This window comes from Psittacula echo (assembly GCF_963264785.1).
Source record: "Psittacula echo genome assembly, chromosome: 2".
NCBI classification, from domain to species: domain Eukaryota; kingdom Metazoa; phylum Chordata; class Aves; order Psittaciformes; family Psittacidae; genus Psittacula; species Psittacula echo.
In genome coordinates, this window is record NC_137737.1 from 81,078,818 (window position 1) to 81,093,648 (window position 14,831).

General features: G+C 36.6%; 1 protein-coding gene across 2 annotated transcripts in view; it reads left to right on the forward strand.

Annotated features, from left to right (window-relative positions):
- The window catches only part of CDH18 (cadherin 18), a gene marked incomplete at both ends in the record, with an annotated part of 176,824 nt that overhangs the window by 114,694 nt on the left and 47,299 nt on the right, over nt 1-14,831 (forward strand). For both annotated transcript variants that reach the window (XM_080609876.1, XM_080609877.1), the window contains one exon: nt 8,520-8,707. In XM_080609876.1, the coding sequence (XP_080466002.1) occupies nt 8,520-8,707 (188 nt within the window). The remainder of the gene's footprint in view (nt 1-8,519; nt 8,708-14,831) is intronic.

A 14,831-nucleotide genomic window follows, 5' to 3' on the forward strand; every position in this document is an offset into this window, starting at 1 on the left:
AGACAACTTCCTTCTGCAAGTAATAGAGGAGCCGACAAGGAGAGGTGCCATGCTTGACCTCTTGCTCACCAACAGGGAAGGGCTGGTTGGAAATGTGACGCTCCAGGGCAGCCTTGGTTGCAGTGACCACGAGATGGTTGAATTCAAGATCCTTGGGACAGTGAGAAAAGCGTGAAGCAAGCTCACTGCCCTGGACCTCAAGAGAGCAGACTTTGGCCTCTTCAGGAGCCTGCTCAGTAAGGTTCCATGGGATATAGCCCTAGAGGGCAGGGGGGCCCAAGACTCTTGATTGTTATTCAAGGATCACCTGCTCCAAGCTCAGGAGTGTTGCATCTCAATTAGAAGGAAGTGCAGCAAGAGGGCCAGGAGACCTACTTGGATGGATAAGGAGCTGCTCAGGAAAATTCAAAGGAAAAAAGAGGCTTATAGAAGGTGGAAGCAGGGACAGGCGGCCTGGGAAAAATACAGGGATGCTGTTCGGGAAGCTAGGGACCAGGTGAGGAAGGTTAAGGCCCAGTTAGAATTGAACTTGGTTAGGGATGTTAAGGATAATAGGAAGGGATTCTATAGGTACGTAGTGAGTAAAAGACAGACTAGGGACAACGTAGGCCCCCTTCAGAAGATATCTGGAGAACTGGCTACCCAGGATTTGGAGAAGGCTGAGGTTCTTAATGACTTCTTTGCCTCAGTCTTCACTGGCAAAGACTCTGACCACACCACCCAAGTCTTGGAAGGCAGATGCAGGGACTGTGAGAATGAGGACCCTAGGCCCACTGTAGGAGAGGGTCTGGTTCGAGACCATCTTAAAAACCTAAATGTACACAAGTCCATGGGACGTGAAGAAATTCATCCGCAGGTCCTGAAGGAGCTGGCGAATGAAGTTGCTAAGCCATTGGCCAACATATTTGAAAAATCATGGCAGTCAGGTGAAGTTCCCGACGACTGGAAAAAGGGAAATATAACCCCCATTTTCAAGAAGGGAAAAAATGGATGACCCATGGAATGACAGACCAGTCAGTCTCACCTCTGTGCCTGGCAAAATCTTGGAGCAGATTCTCCTGGAAGGCATGCTAAGGCAGATGAAAAACAAGGAGGTGCTTAGTGACAGCCAGCATGGCTTCACTAAGGGGAAATCCTGCCTGACCAATTTGGTGGCCTTCTATGATGGGGCTACGGAACTGATGGACAGGAGCAGAGCAGTTGACGTCATCTACCTGGACTTGTGCAAAGCCTTCGACACTGTCCCACATGACATCCTTCTCTCTAAATTGGAGAGACATCAATTTGATGGGTGGACCACTCGATGGATAAAGAACTGGCTGGATGGCCGCATGCAAAGAGTTGTGGTCAATGGCTCAATGTGCAGCTGGAGACCGGTAACGAGTGGCGTCCCTCAGGGATCGGTGTTGGGTCCGATCTTGTTCAACATCTTTGTCGGTGACATGGACAGTGGGATTGAGTGCGCCCTCAGCAAGTTTGCCGATGACACCAAGCTGTGTGGTTCGGTTGATACGCCGGAGGGAAGGGATGGGATCCAGAGGGACCTTGACACGCTTGTGAGGTGGGCTGATGCCAACCTTATGAAGCTTAACCATGCCAAGTGCAAGGTCCTACACCTGGGTCGGAGCAATCCCAGGCACAGCTACAGGTTGGGCAGAGAAGAGATTCAGAGCAGCCCTGCGGAGAAGGACTTCGGGGTGTTGATTGATGAGAAACTTAACATGAGGCACCAGTGTGTGCTCACAGCCCAGAAAGCCAACCACATACTGGGCTGCATCAAAAGGAGCGTGACCAGCAGCAGGTCAAAGGAGGTGATCCTGCCCCTCTACTCTGCTCTCGTGAGACCTCACTTGGAGTATTGTGTGCAGTTCTGCTGTCCTCAACATAAAAAGGACATGGAACTGTTGGAACAAGTCCAGAGGAGGGCCACGAGGATGATCAGGGGACTGGAGCACCTCCTGTATGAAGAGAGGCTGAGAAAGTTGGGGCTGTTCAGTCTGGAGAAGGGAAGGCTGCATGGAGACCTCATAGCAGCCTTCCAGTATCTGAAGGGGGCCTACAAGGATGCTGGGGAGGGACTCTTCATCAGGGACTGTAGTGACAGGACAAGGGGTAACGGGTTCAAACTTAAACAGGAGAAGTTTAGATTGGATCTAAGGAAGAAATTCTTTACTGTGAGAGTGGTGAGGCACTGGAATGGGTTGCCCAAGGAAGCTGTGAATGCTCCATCCTTGGCGGTGTTCAAGGCCAGGTTGGACAGAGCCTTGGGTGACATGGTTTAGTGTGAGGTGTCTCTGCCCATGGCCGGGGAGTTGGAACTAGATGATCTTAAGGTCTTTTCCAACCCTAACTATTCTATGATTCTATGATTCTATTCTATGAAAGAAATCAGATATTTCTGGATGATAAGGAAATACAGCAGCCTTTGTTAATATATTTTATATCCAAAATAGCTATTAATTAATATTTAATGTAGGTGGGTTTCAGTACCGTTGTGAAATTGAATCAACATAATGAGATTTAAAGAGTAGACTGATGAAAAAATTTAAAAGCTATTCAAAGAGGATTCATTTTGCTCTTAAAAACACTCTGGTTAATATCGAGAGTTTTCTGCAAAACTGAATTCTTGGTCAGAATGCTAATATCAGCTAACTTGAGACATAAAGATTAATCCAGAATGTTTTAGCATATTATTAGGAAATCTTAAATAACAGGGGAACCTTCATATAAAAATGACATAAATACTCATAACATAGAAATTCTGCTGTTAGTGTTGAGACGTAACCAGTACCTCAGTATAGACTTTTAAAATTAAAATGGTATCCGCATAAATCAGATTTTAGCTATTTGTGTAAAGAAATGTAGGAAGATTTTTCTTTAGTTAAGAATATTGTTAGGGCTGTGTTTAAGGTTACCATTTCTGTCAATTTTCAGAATACGAGTTTCTTTCTGACTCTGACAGCCAGGAGCACATGTAAAGAGAAAAATATGCCATTATATGCTTGTATTGCCTGGTGAAGGTGTGTGACTTGAATGTGTCAGGCCAAGAGATAACAGCTGTTAGTCTTAAACATAAGAGAAATAGGGTACTTTTTTTGATTCTCCAGAAGTATTTAGAATCACCTGCCTAGCAGGGCTGCTGCACAAGGACAGCAGGCTGTTTAAAAAGCACCTAACATCAATAATGTCCTCAGGAAGAGCAATGGTAAAAGGGACAAGCCTCAGTGATCTGAGTGTTCTAAGATTTTTCTTATGCTATATATTTCTAACATACTAGAATCAGTCATTCATATATGGTATGCCTAAAGAGAGGGACATGTGAGATTAGAAATACATTACTTAAGAAATTATGATGTTCAGTAAGTACCAAAGAGACTAGTGAATCTAAAAATACAGGAAACCCACTTTTTTCTGTTTCTACTTTTACCCATGAATGAAATAAACTTAACACTTTTTACAGGAAGCCAGAGTACATTTGATCTCTGAGAATGTCAGAATATTCTCAGTCTTTTCTGTCATATTTGCGAATAAGAAACAACTTCACTTACACTTAAAATATGTTTAGACAGTACAGAAGTGTTGGGCTTTTGGTAGGGAAGAAGAATAAGCCAAACACATCTTTAAAAATTTCTTCCTTAGTCTAGCTGTATGAAAAGCATGTAATTGTCAAAAAGAATGTTCAGAAAAAAAGACAGAAATATAAAATTGACTAATCTTCTGGAATTGTAATAGTTACTGTATTCATAATGATGATGTATTGTAATTGTCTTTATTAGATTAAAAATAAGCATAGTAAAGATGTAACAGATGCCCAAAACATACTGCAAGAAATTAACTTCTAAAAAAAAGTTTCAAAAGAAAAATCCAGAATAACGTATTACATGTAGCGAAAATGTGCAGCTTTGTGAATGAAGACTAGCTGTAGTAGAAAGCCGCCAAGCAACGTTGAGCATTGTCCACAGCTGGAGTTGCAATTTTGTTTTATCAAAGATGGCTGTCAGTGAAATGTGAGGTATAACTTCATGAATACCAGGAACATGCATTCATGTGAGACCTCTGACCCAAAGCCCTGCTTAAAGCAAGTTCAGTTAGATCACGTTAATAAGGGTCTTGTCTAGTCAAGTTTTGAAAGGACCTTGTCAGGTCCTTTTCTGCAAAGCTGCTTTACAGGTGATTGGCCCTGAGCATGTACTGGTGAATGGCATTATTGCTCCCACAGAGCCGTCACTGAATGCTGTGAGAGCCCTGTCAGCCCATTTCTTCAGCCTGTCAAGGTTACTTTGTACAGCAGCCCTGCTGCTCACTTGATGTGACTACATACAATCTATCATTCTGGTCATTAATTAACACATTAGTTTTGGCCACACTTTGATTCCTGAACAACTACTATTAATTGGCTGCCAGTTGAATTTTGTGCTCATAATCATTAGACTTTGAGCCTGGCTCACTTTCTATTTATTCTCCATATCTTACCAGTTTAGCACACGACTTGAGTATTTAGCTTGTTGTAGGTTCAAGCAAACTTTCTTCACATAGCACTTTGATATACATTTAGGATATGGTGGTATTTTATGTTAAGGCAATCTGTTGCTGTGTTTATCAATTTGCTAGTAGGTAGACAAAGGCATCAGCGCACAAGCTGTAGTGTACGAATTAATGCATCTGTTGGTTTATCAGCAAGCAGTATTTATCCTCATGTTACTAAAACTATACCTGGGATAAACAAATAACAAGCAGGCCAAATATTTACTTTTTTCTCTGTTAGTTCAGTATTATGCCTCTCCTCCCTTCCTTTGTTAAGTAATTCCTACTGTTAAAGAGGACATTATAAACTATAAAAGTAAGTAAAATTATCAACAAAATAGGTTAATGAATAAAGTGAATAACATGCATATTGAGTTGTATTAAATACTGTCATGCTTCTTATTTTGAGAGATTTAGACAGAGAAATTGGTTTCTGAGTAGACACAGCATTATAGGTTTCTTGTAGACTAATTAAGGTGAGAAGTTGTTCTACAGATCAATAAATTGTTTCTCTACTACAATGACAGATAAGCCATATAGTTTATTGAAGGAAAGGTGAAGATCACCTATATGTATTTCAACAGTGTTCCAGTTGGTGTAAAGTCCTGCAAAGTGGCATGACTCTCCTATGCAGTATCCTATACAGTACGTTAAATGGAAAAGAGTATTAATGTACTCATTTGATGGGCTAAGTGAATACACCTGAGTGGATGTTGACATAGAATTGAGAACCAGATCAACCTGTACAGAATCTTTATTCATAAGCCACTGAGCAGTTTCTCTAGAATAATTTAGATCATCTCCAAGACTGAAATTTCTGTTTTACAACAGCTCCTGGAAGGCTGCAATGCTGGGAGTGTAGGAGCAACCTGTTCAACTTAGGCAAATTTGGTGAAACAGATTTGATACAGATTGGTACCTGATCCTTAGGGCTCCTAACTTCACAAGCAATTTTTAGAGAGTTGAGAGAGATTCATAGCCTACAAAAAAGAATCATGAATTCGCAGTATGCATGTCCCCCATTTTATTTTTAATGTCCTATCAAAATTTATTCAATGCCTAAGGAAATGTTCAGCTGAGCCCTTAGTTTGTTCGTATACTTTCTAGTAATAAAGTTTACACCAATTTAATCTTTAGTAAAAACAGCTGCAATTTCCACCTGTAGTCTAAATGAATGTCTATAATACATTTTATATAACCTTTATGTTGTTGAACTTTATCGTTTTATGTGTTTGTCGGTTTTAGATCATGCTGTTTGTAATTATCTAATTAGCTCGTGTCTGTATGAGACATCTTCAGTCTGTCTCTGTGAAGCAGTGGTAAAATACTCATCAAGAGACATTTCTGACCTTATGATCTAAAAGTTTTTATTTTGCAAGTTTTCATTCCATCCATCAAAAAAAAAACCCAAACAAACCAGCAAAACCAAAAACCAAACCCATTTCTGTTTTACAAATACTGACAGATAATTAATGAGTGATTCCAGATATTTGTTTTACTTGAAGTTTCAGTATTTTGGAATATTCGAAGCTGGTATCAGTAAAATGATTTCTGAAACAGATGGCTAACACTTGGGGTGTGATTATAAAGCAGAGCGTAGTGTCATGTGGATATATTTGAAGTAGCTTGACTATTTGGAAGTGTCTAATTAGTTCACCCTATCATATGGGTTATATCACTTCCAGTTCTCGAAGTGGCTTGATTATATAACATGTTCTTTGTGGCCTCTACATAACATATTCATTATGGCTTCAAACTTTTCCTTTTTGGGATGCATTAGTCAAAGCAAAAGTGTAAAAAAAACCCCACATTTAATATTTATTTTAACAATAAGTAAAGTCCCAAAAGAATCTTATTCCATTAGTATAATTTTGTGTCTGAAATAAAGCAGTCAATAATATGAAAGAGTCAGTTGACATCATCTGTAAGTATGAAGCATTGCAACAGAAAATAGAGCATTTATTTAGAAATTTGTGAAAATGGCATTTTTTATGTATATCAGATAATTACATCAGAGAATTAACTATGTGTTGCAATTGCCTCAACTACTAAGTAATTTTCCTGTTACACTAAAGCTGGTATTTTCTTTTTTACGTAAAAAATTATACTGTTTTTGTTGTTCTGCTGGACATTTCTTCTTTCCCTTGAGATTTCCCTAATGCGTAGTAACTTCCTTTCATTTTGGGCTGAGGAAGTTTGGTGCACTTGTCTGTACTTCTAATGCTACTATTTGTTTATTATTATTATGCACTATTATTATTTTTATTGTTATTATGCACTATTATTATTACAAAACCATCTCAAGACTATAACCATTTAAGAACCATTGTGAGAGGAAATAGACAAATTTGTAATAAAATCTTCCACTTACTAACAGGTGTATAAAGTTACTTTTAGTGATAACACCCATTTCCTCTGCACCTGCAACATCTGTAGATTCATAATTTCTTCAACACATCCAACAAAGTGTTTTTTCTGCCATAATGCAGATTTAATCTCTGAATTCAGTATAAATTTTGCCTTTCTACATGCTTATCGAGAGCACCTCTGCCATCATGCTAGCCTGCTTTAACTAAGCAAAATGTAACGTCAGCCTTAATGTATCTTCTGGCCCACTGTCCTGCACCTCAGTGTTGCAGTATTGCACTCAGCATCACAGAAGGCCTAAAAGGAACATAGAAGAAACTCTGTAGAGTTTCAGAAGATACATAATAACAGAAGTTGTTATTTTGCTCTATTTTCTGCTTTGGTGTTTGGCCTGTGATGTAAACTCTGCAGGCAGCCGAGGAGGGATTTGAATGGGGGATTATTGGCAGGGGGAATCTATTTTATGCGTATTCCCCTTTTCAGTGCTGGTAGGTTTCAGCATCTCTGTTGTGTTGCAACACTGGCATTACTGGAGAAAAATTCTTTAGTTGTCTTTCTGGCCTAGTTTCAGTCAGAAATTGAGGTTTGTTTAATCACATTCTGTCTGCCATATTTTTCTCCTTGTAGAACCTTCTTGCTCCCCAGGCAACTTTGTACCTGTTAGGAGATTTAGTACGAAAGGAGAGGAACAGTTACGAAAATTATCTTTCAAAAATATTTTATTTTCTAATGATTAACCAAACAGGATATATATATATATATATATATATATATATATATATATATATGTAAAAAAAAAAAAAAAAAAGGCACAAGAAAACACCCCCAAAAAAGCCCCCAAAAACAAAAACAAAAAATCCCCAACAAAACTCCAACTGCAAACAAGCCTGAAAGGAAGTCACAGTTGTTATGGATGATTTTTATGGGCATGACTGTGCAATACTTTTATGTACCCATGTCCTGGGTTCAGGATAATCCATTATGTTCAGTTTTCTTTACTGTGGATACCAGTTCAAATCTGTGTACAAAGAGTTTTGTGCTGCAACAAAAACACTGCAAAGTTGTAATGTGACAATATTGAGACTAATTACATTTTTCTATAGAAAAAATGTGCAATTATGTTGATTCAGTGTTACAAAATATTGATGTAATGTTGCAAAACTGATCAGATTTCAGAAAAAAGAGAAAATAACATACAAAGATATTCCAGTTCAAAATTACTCATGCGAATACTCATGTAAAGGTACCTTGGTGAAGATAAGTGTATTTTGGTTATGGAGAAGATAGAATTATAAAAATATATAATAAAATATATAATAAAATAGAAAAAATACTGGTGTGAAGTAAGCTTCAGAATTAATTTTTGTGGTATGTAAAGAACAGGAAAAATAGCTTTGAAAATCAAAATCCTGCATTAGGTAGGTTTTTGAATAGGTAATGAAGGCATCCAAAGTAAAAAACCTTTTAAATTCTGTCAGGAATCATAATTAACTGATAGCATTATTTGTCAGGTTTGCATATGAAATACTCTTTCATTTACTCAGAAGTGTATCCATAACGGTTCTCTAGCTTAGTCGGGCTACAAAATGTTCATCCAAACTGTTGTGTTGGTTTTTCTCGCCCCTCAGAACATTATCAACTGTATGTTCCTGAATCAGCTCAAGTTGGATCAGCAGTTGGCAAAATCAAAGCAAATGATGCAGACACTGGTTCAAATGCAGACATGAAGTACACAATTATAAATGGTGATGGCTCTGGGGTGTTCTCTATATCTACTGACAAAGAAACAAGGGAAGGAATTATTTCCCTGAAGAAGGTAAGCAATAGACTTTGAAAGTTCCCTGTGTGTGTAACTGAAATATAACGATGAATGCTGAATAAGCAAATAGTGTGATGAAAATACTTTACTGTGTAATCCTATTGAACTGTGAATTTCAGCAGTGTAAGCTTCTTCACATTGCTTCTGGAGACACTTTAGATCTCCGCAGGTAAAGCAGGGAGAAAAATTCAAGTAAAAAGACAGTTATTTAAGTCTTTTGTGCTTTTTTGAATAGTCATATCTAATAGCTATAATAAATTAAATATGACTGATTTTTTAATGAAGATAGCTTAATTCTTCTCTATGATGGTTTTGCCCTTTAAATTTCTTTGAAAGAAGTAAAATTTTGCTGAAAGTTGCATTGTTGTTCCCAAACTGCTTGACTCTTGGCATAAAAATTTATCTGTGTCAACAAATGTATAAGTCAGTTTTCATAGATGGTTATTCTTTGACTTACATGTCAGCTGGCTTATAAATTGTCCAGTACTGTGCACTGTATAATGTAAATACCAGCTTGTTTATAAAGACTCTAAATGTAACTGGTCAAGCCATCACACAGGTATCATTTTTCTGAACTTCCTACATTTATCCCAGTCTATTTGAACTATTAATTTTAATGCACAAATCTAACTGCATAGATAATTTCATATTAAGTCCCCTAAACTGAGTTCATATTAACAGTTCCTTAAGTTTCTGCCAACTTATGCTAATACTCTATGCCTAAATTTAAGTTTATATTTATAATAACCCAGAAAAATGGGTTATTATATTTAAGTGCTGTTTTTTAAAAATCCTTTCCAACAAAAGGAAATTGCTTCTTGATTTCAGTTTTCACTTGGACTAACAGATATCAATTAGAAATTCTCACATGGATTTGTTGTTAGTGAGTTTTGTAGGCATCAATTATATCCATACAGCCTAACAAATAGAAGCGAATTTGTATTCGTATTTGGTGATATGTATTCTGGGTCTAATTAATGGTAGAAGCAATGAAAACCAGAGAAAATGTGGGACAAGAGGATAAATAAAAACTGATTTAAAACTTCAGATTCACAATGATTTAAAAATTATTCCTATCTCTGCCAATATCTTAAAAAATTTAATTCAGTGGCATTTATAAAGGTTGCGTAGTACCCAGCTGCTTCAGGCACATGAAAGTAAACTCTGCCTTTTTTATACCACTGAACTTATTTGCTGGTGGCATTGAGGTAACTAACGCCATGATCTGCTGTTTCTTCTTTAAAATGAGCATTGTTTTCTGTTTAAAAGTTCACGGTGCTATTGTTAATTAAATACAACATTTATGCATATACCGAACATGAAGCAGAAAGGAAGAATTTGGAACAGAATAACAGTCCACACATAAAAACATGTAAAATCATGTTTCTCACTGATTTTGGCAGACAAAATAGCTTTAGAGAAATTTTCACTGGTTTAGAATATGACAAAAACATGTGTTGCTTGTTCTTGTACATACACATGACAGTGATTTGAGTCATTTTTGCATCAAGGCAAGAAGGGGTATATTTTGCTTAGGTAATATTCTGTTTCAGTTGACCAGAAATTCAGTACTTAAAGTTCATAAATTCCTTGGAGAAGTCATAATATCCCTTTGTATAGTACAAAAAGGTGATCTCATTTTTTAACTTCTTTTTTTATTCAGATCTTTCATCCAGCTTAATAAATATTTTATATACTGTGTATATATTTTATATATATAGGTACCTCTGTAAATTACTTTTCATTTATATTGTGTTTGAAGCTGAATTAGTTTGATAGCATACCTGAAACAGATAATCTCCACTAAGAACAGAATTGATTTTGTTTCATATATCACATGCCAGTACCTCCTGTAACAGTAGAAAAGAATGACTTGTCCTCTAATAACTTCCAGAGACTAATGTATAAGAGGCACATCAGAAAAGCCAGAAGTAAATACATTATTGTGTTTGAAGATCTGAAGTCCTCCTCAAACCTTTTGAAACTTCACTTACTTGAGGTTCAGACACAAAAATAAAATTTCTCAGTGCCTTCATGCCAGGCTGTTCAACAGCCATGCAAAGTCAGTGAGTGCTGGAAGAAATCTTTTCTAGTCTTATTCTGGGCTAACCCAAAATGTCCAGTACTTTCATTTTCTTCCCTATTAACAAGCCCTGTGGAGCCACCCTTCAGTCTCAGAGATCCTGCCACAAATCCTGGTTGATTGCAAACTGTCATGAAGGATTTCTGCTTTGCCTCATGCAGTTCCTTGTTAGAGTGGAGACTTTATAGAATCATAGAGCAGTTTGGGTTGGAAAGGACCTTAAAGATCCTTTAGTTTTACCCCCCCGCCACGGGCAGGGACACCTTCCAGTAGGCTAGATTTCTCAAAGCCCTGTGTAGCCTAGCCTTGAACACTGGCAGGGATGGAGCATCCACAACTCTTCTGGGGCAGCCTGTTTCAGTGCCTTGAGAAAAAAAAAAAAAAAAAAAGAAAAAAACAAACAAACAAAACAAACTTGAGGAAACCAAAGCAATCTACCATAGTGAAAGCCATTACTCTCTGGATTCTTCAGAGAATGACTGGTCAGCATATTTTCCCCCCTTGTTAGTTTTGGAGAAGTACGCTAGAACTTTCCTGACCTCAAGTCAGCAAGTATCATTCAGACTTCCCAAAAGAAATGGTCTGAACAGTCCATGTCTCTTCCATTTTGTCTTGAGAGTCTTGAAATGTTCAAGAAACAGCCATTTACTTCTCATAAAACTTGTTGTTCCTTTTTTGGGAATCTGATTTTAGAAACACAAACTGAAGTATAATAAACAGCAGTATTTTCCAGTTAACCCTGATGACTTGAGTTACATTTACTATTTTCAGTTTTTCATGAAAATCATAATAACCAGTGAAAGCATGCTGAAGATATATGGGTAATTGTCATGGAAAGACATTGTTCTTTGGGAAAATAAGAAACATGACCAAAATTCAGTTTAGGTCCATCTAAAATGTTTTGGTTTGTTTCCAGGGAAAAGTTAATGATCTTCAGTGTTGGGACAACTATATCTAGGAATGTTTTTAGAGAGACTGGGAAGTTCTTCATCTTATAGCTGCAGCTAATGACTGAAATTTGTGATTGGTAATCAAGGCTTCTCTGTGAGTGAATGAGGAAGAACTTAAACTTAGGTTATTCTTGATAGAATTGAATTGATTGAATTAGAATAGCTTAGGTATTTTAAGCTGAATGTTATGATTAATAGTTACTAAAAAAAAAAAAAAAAAAAAAAAAAAAGAGAGGAATAAAGACCTTCTACTGCTAAACAGTTCACATTACCTGAAATAATGTAAAAGGCTATGAAAAAATTTCTTAGCACAGCATTAGACAGACTATAAATGGAGGCCAAATTTGTTCTTCAAGTGTAAGATAAATGTCACTTTTAACAAATGCACACTGTTTAAACAGAAACCCAGCAAGATACAGTTCTGTAAATTCAAATTGTAAACAGGTTTCAGTTTTTTAATATTTTATCAAAAGTAAAAGCAAAATTAATATAACAACTGCACTTATGAGTTCTTCAAAGTAGTGGAATATCACAGGGCTTGCTTTGCTTGAAAATTTCCTTTCTGCTCCTCTGGAGAGAACAAGGAAATTTATGGGGTTTTTAATTTTAAAAATTACTCCCGGTAGTAGTAATCCTTAGTATTGTATGTGTCTTTTCTGCCTAAAATAGCTCAATGTTGAATATAGTGTTGTTTTTTGTCTGTGGATTACAATGAGAGTAAGCTGTTTTTCTTTTGTGTCCCCGAATCCAGTTCTTTAATTTGGGTATATTATGAGAAGAAGAAAGAAAATTAAAGTAAAAACCTGCTTTGGCTATGGTTAAAATGTCAGCTTTTCCTGATTATCTGAATGGGTTGTTCTCGTATTTATAGAAAAAAAAAAAAAAAAAAAAAAAATCCCTGATATTTTCTGCTTGAATAACTACGCGAAAGGAAACCAAGACTTTGTGTCATTCCTTGTGTATTTTCTGGGAGAAATTAATCTTCTTATACAACCTACTCCAGTCATTGTCAATATAAACTTAGTTAATTTTCCAAGAAATGTATCATAATTAAAATTTGTAATCCTACTCTAAGGTTGTAATCTTAGAACATATATGATGCAGAGCAGTGCAGATTACTATTTAATATTTCCTTGCTCATAACAGAAATAATCATAAATCTATGAACAATATCTGACTTTGAATTTACTAAATTTGTGTTTCTTTATTAACTGATTTGAGTAATATACTTACCTTTTTTTTTTTTTTTTTTTTTCCTCAGAGGAGAGATCAAATATCTGGCATATACAAATCCTAACCAACTATTATTCTTACACATCATCAGTCAAATTTGCTGTAGATTCTATCTACAAAATGCATGCTGACATTGACAGTTGACTTAATGTCAACAACACATGGAGTTCCTCATATTTCTTGCCTTAAGTACTTTTTTTCATATTTTGGAATGATAGGAAATACCAGTCAGAGGCTTGAATACTTTACTGAGTTGTGTTCAGACAGGCTATCAGATCCACACAGAATGATAGCAGTCATTGTGGAATTCTGCCATGCCATAATGTCATAATATTTTCAATTATTCTTTTAGTTTTATGCCTGTGTTCTGGGACTGTTCAAAACTTAATGGTAGTATACATGTGTCTGTACAAGCTAACTGCTTTTCACAGTATGATAATAAATATTAAGCTACCTGCCTTCTTTATAAATTGGCTAAAGCCAGAAATTTGTAACCCAGTAAGTATTGAGGTGTCTGTTATTCAAGAATGAGTGCTTCTGCTCAACATGAAAGCACATTTAAAAAATAGCAGTCTGAAACTTGAAATCTGTCCTATGACTGCCTGGAACTTAACTGGTATTTTTTTTAACGCCTTTTCAGTAATTAGAATTAATAAACAATATATAGAAAAATAACTTCTCATGTGGTGGGCTGTCCATGAAAATTAGTCAGTTACTTTAGTGAGACTGAAAAAACCAACTCAAAATAGTTGTGGTCCTGTAAACGTGCCTTCTAGTGAGAGTATTGCTTAATTATATATCTGCTAATGGCACTTTGTTACTTGAGTATTTTAAAATTAAATCCTTTTTTTAGTCCCCTCTTGCAATGTAACTATCTGATACTGGAAGAGTTGAAAGTTTTGTGTGTCATATTGATCTCCTGTCTTGCATAAGACAGTGGAATAGCATTTTAATGTAGGGTTTAAATAAATATATCAGCTCATTAAAATTAGTTAACAATAATCTAAAAAACAGCTGAACTAAGGAGATGTAATTTTCACACGTGTAAACAGCAAGCTAGAAACGGAAGTCCTAAGAAAGTACCCATGCTATGTGGCATATGAGTCAGACCCCCAGCTTCTTCTTCTGTCCTAGTAGAGAGGTAGGATTCCTAGTAGGAATATATTCATTTAAATAGCAGGGCAATGCTAAAGTAGCAGTGGCACTTCTAGTGAAGGTTATAACTGGGAATGTGCCTTCTGTTGGGTTTTATTGGAACATTAGGCCCTGTAGAAGGCATGTCCCCAGCTGCAGACTTTCTCCCATTTATGAAGGCATAATCCATGTGCATCACAACAGTACGTGGTGAGACAGGCTGAAGAGTTGTCTCTCTCATTGGTGCTGTTGAAGAATCAAAAAGAGAATGGTCTAGAATACAAGGATGCACCCTTTCTGATTAGAAAAGCACACAGGCACATGTTTAGACTATTCTTACGTAGTTAAGTTCCTGTCTCCTACGATAACTGAATGTTTTCGTGCAAGAAGTTGCCTTTTTTAGTTAAGGATTTAAGAGGGGAGATGCCCCAAAGAATTTTAGCTATTAAACTTGTTAATTAAAGATACAAAGTTAATTTAATTTAGAGTATGTCAGTCTCTACTTTTTTCAGTAGTTAGCATTGACCTATAAAAATTGAAAGTTGATAAAATCCAGAGACTTTACGTTGTCATGGAAGAAGAATCTGAGGCTCATTCTAAACCCGGAGTTTTTCCAGAACTGGTACCTTGCCCACAATTCTGTTGTAGAGAAAACGTGGATCCATCCTGCTTCATGTGTATCCTTCCCCTTATTATGGTATGAGGTATGGCAGTAGCTGCT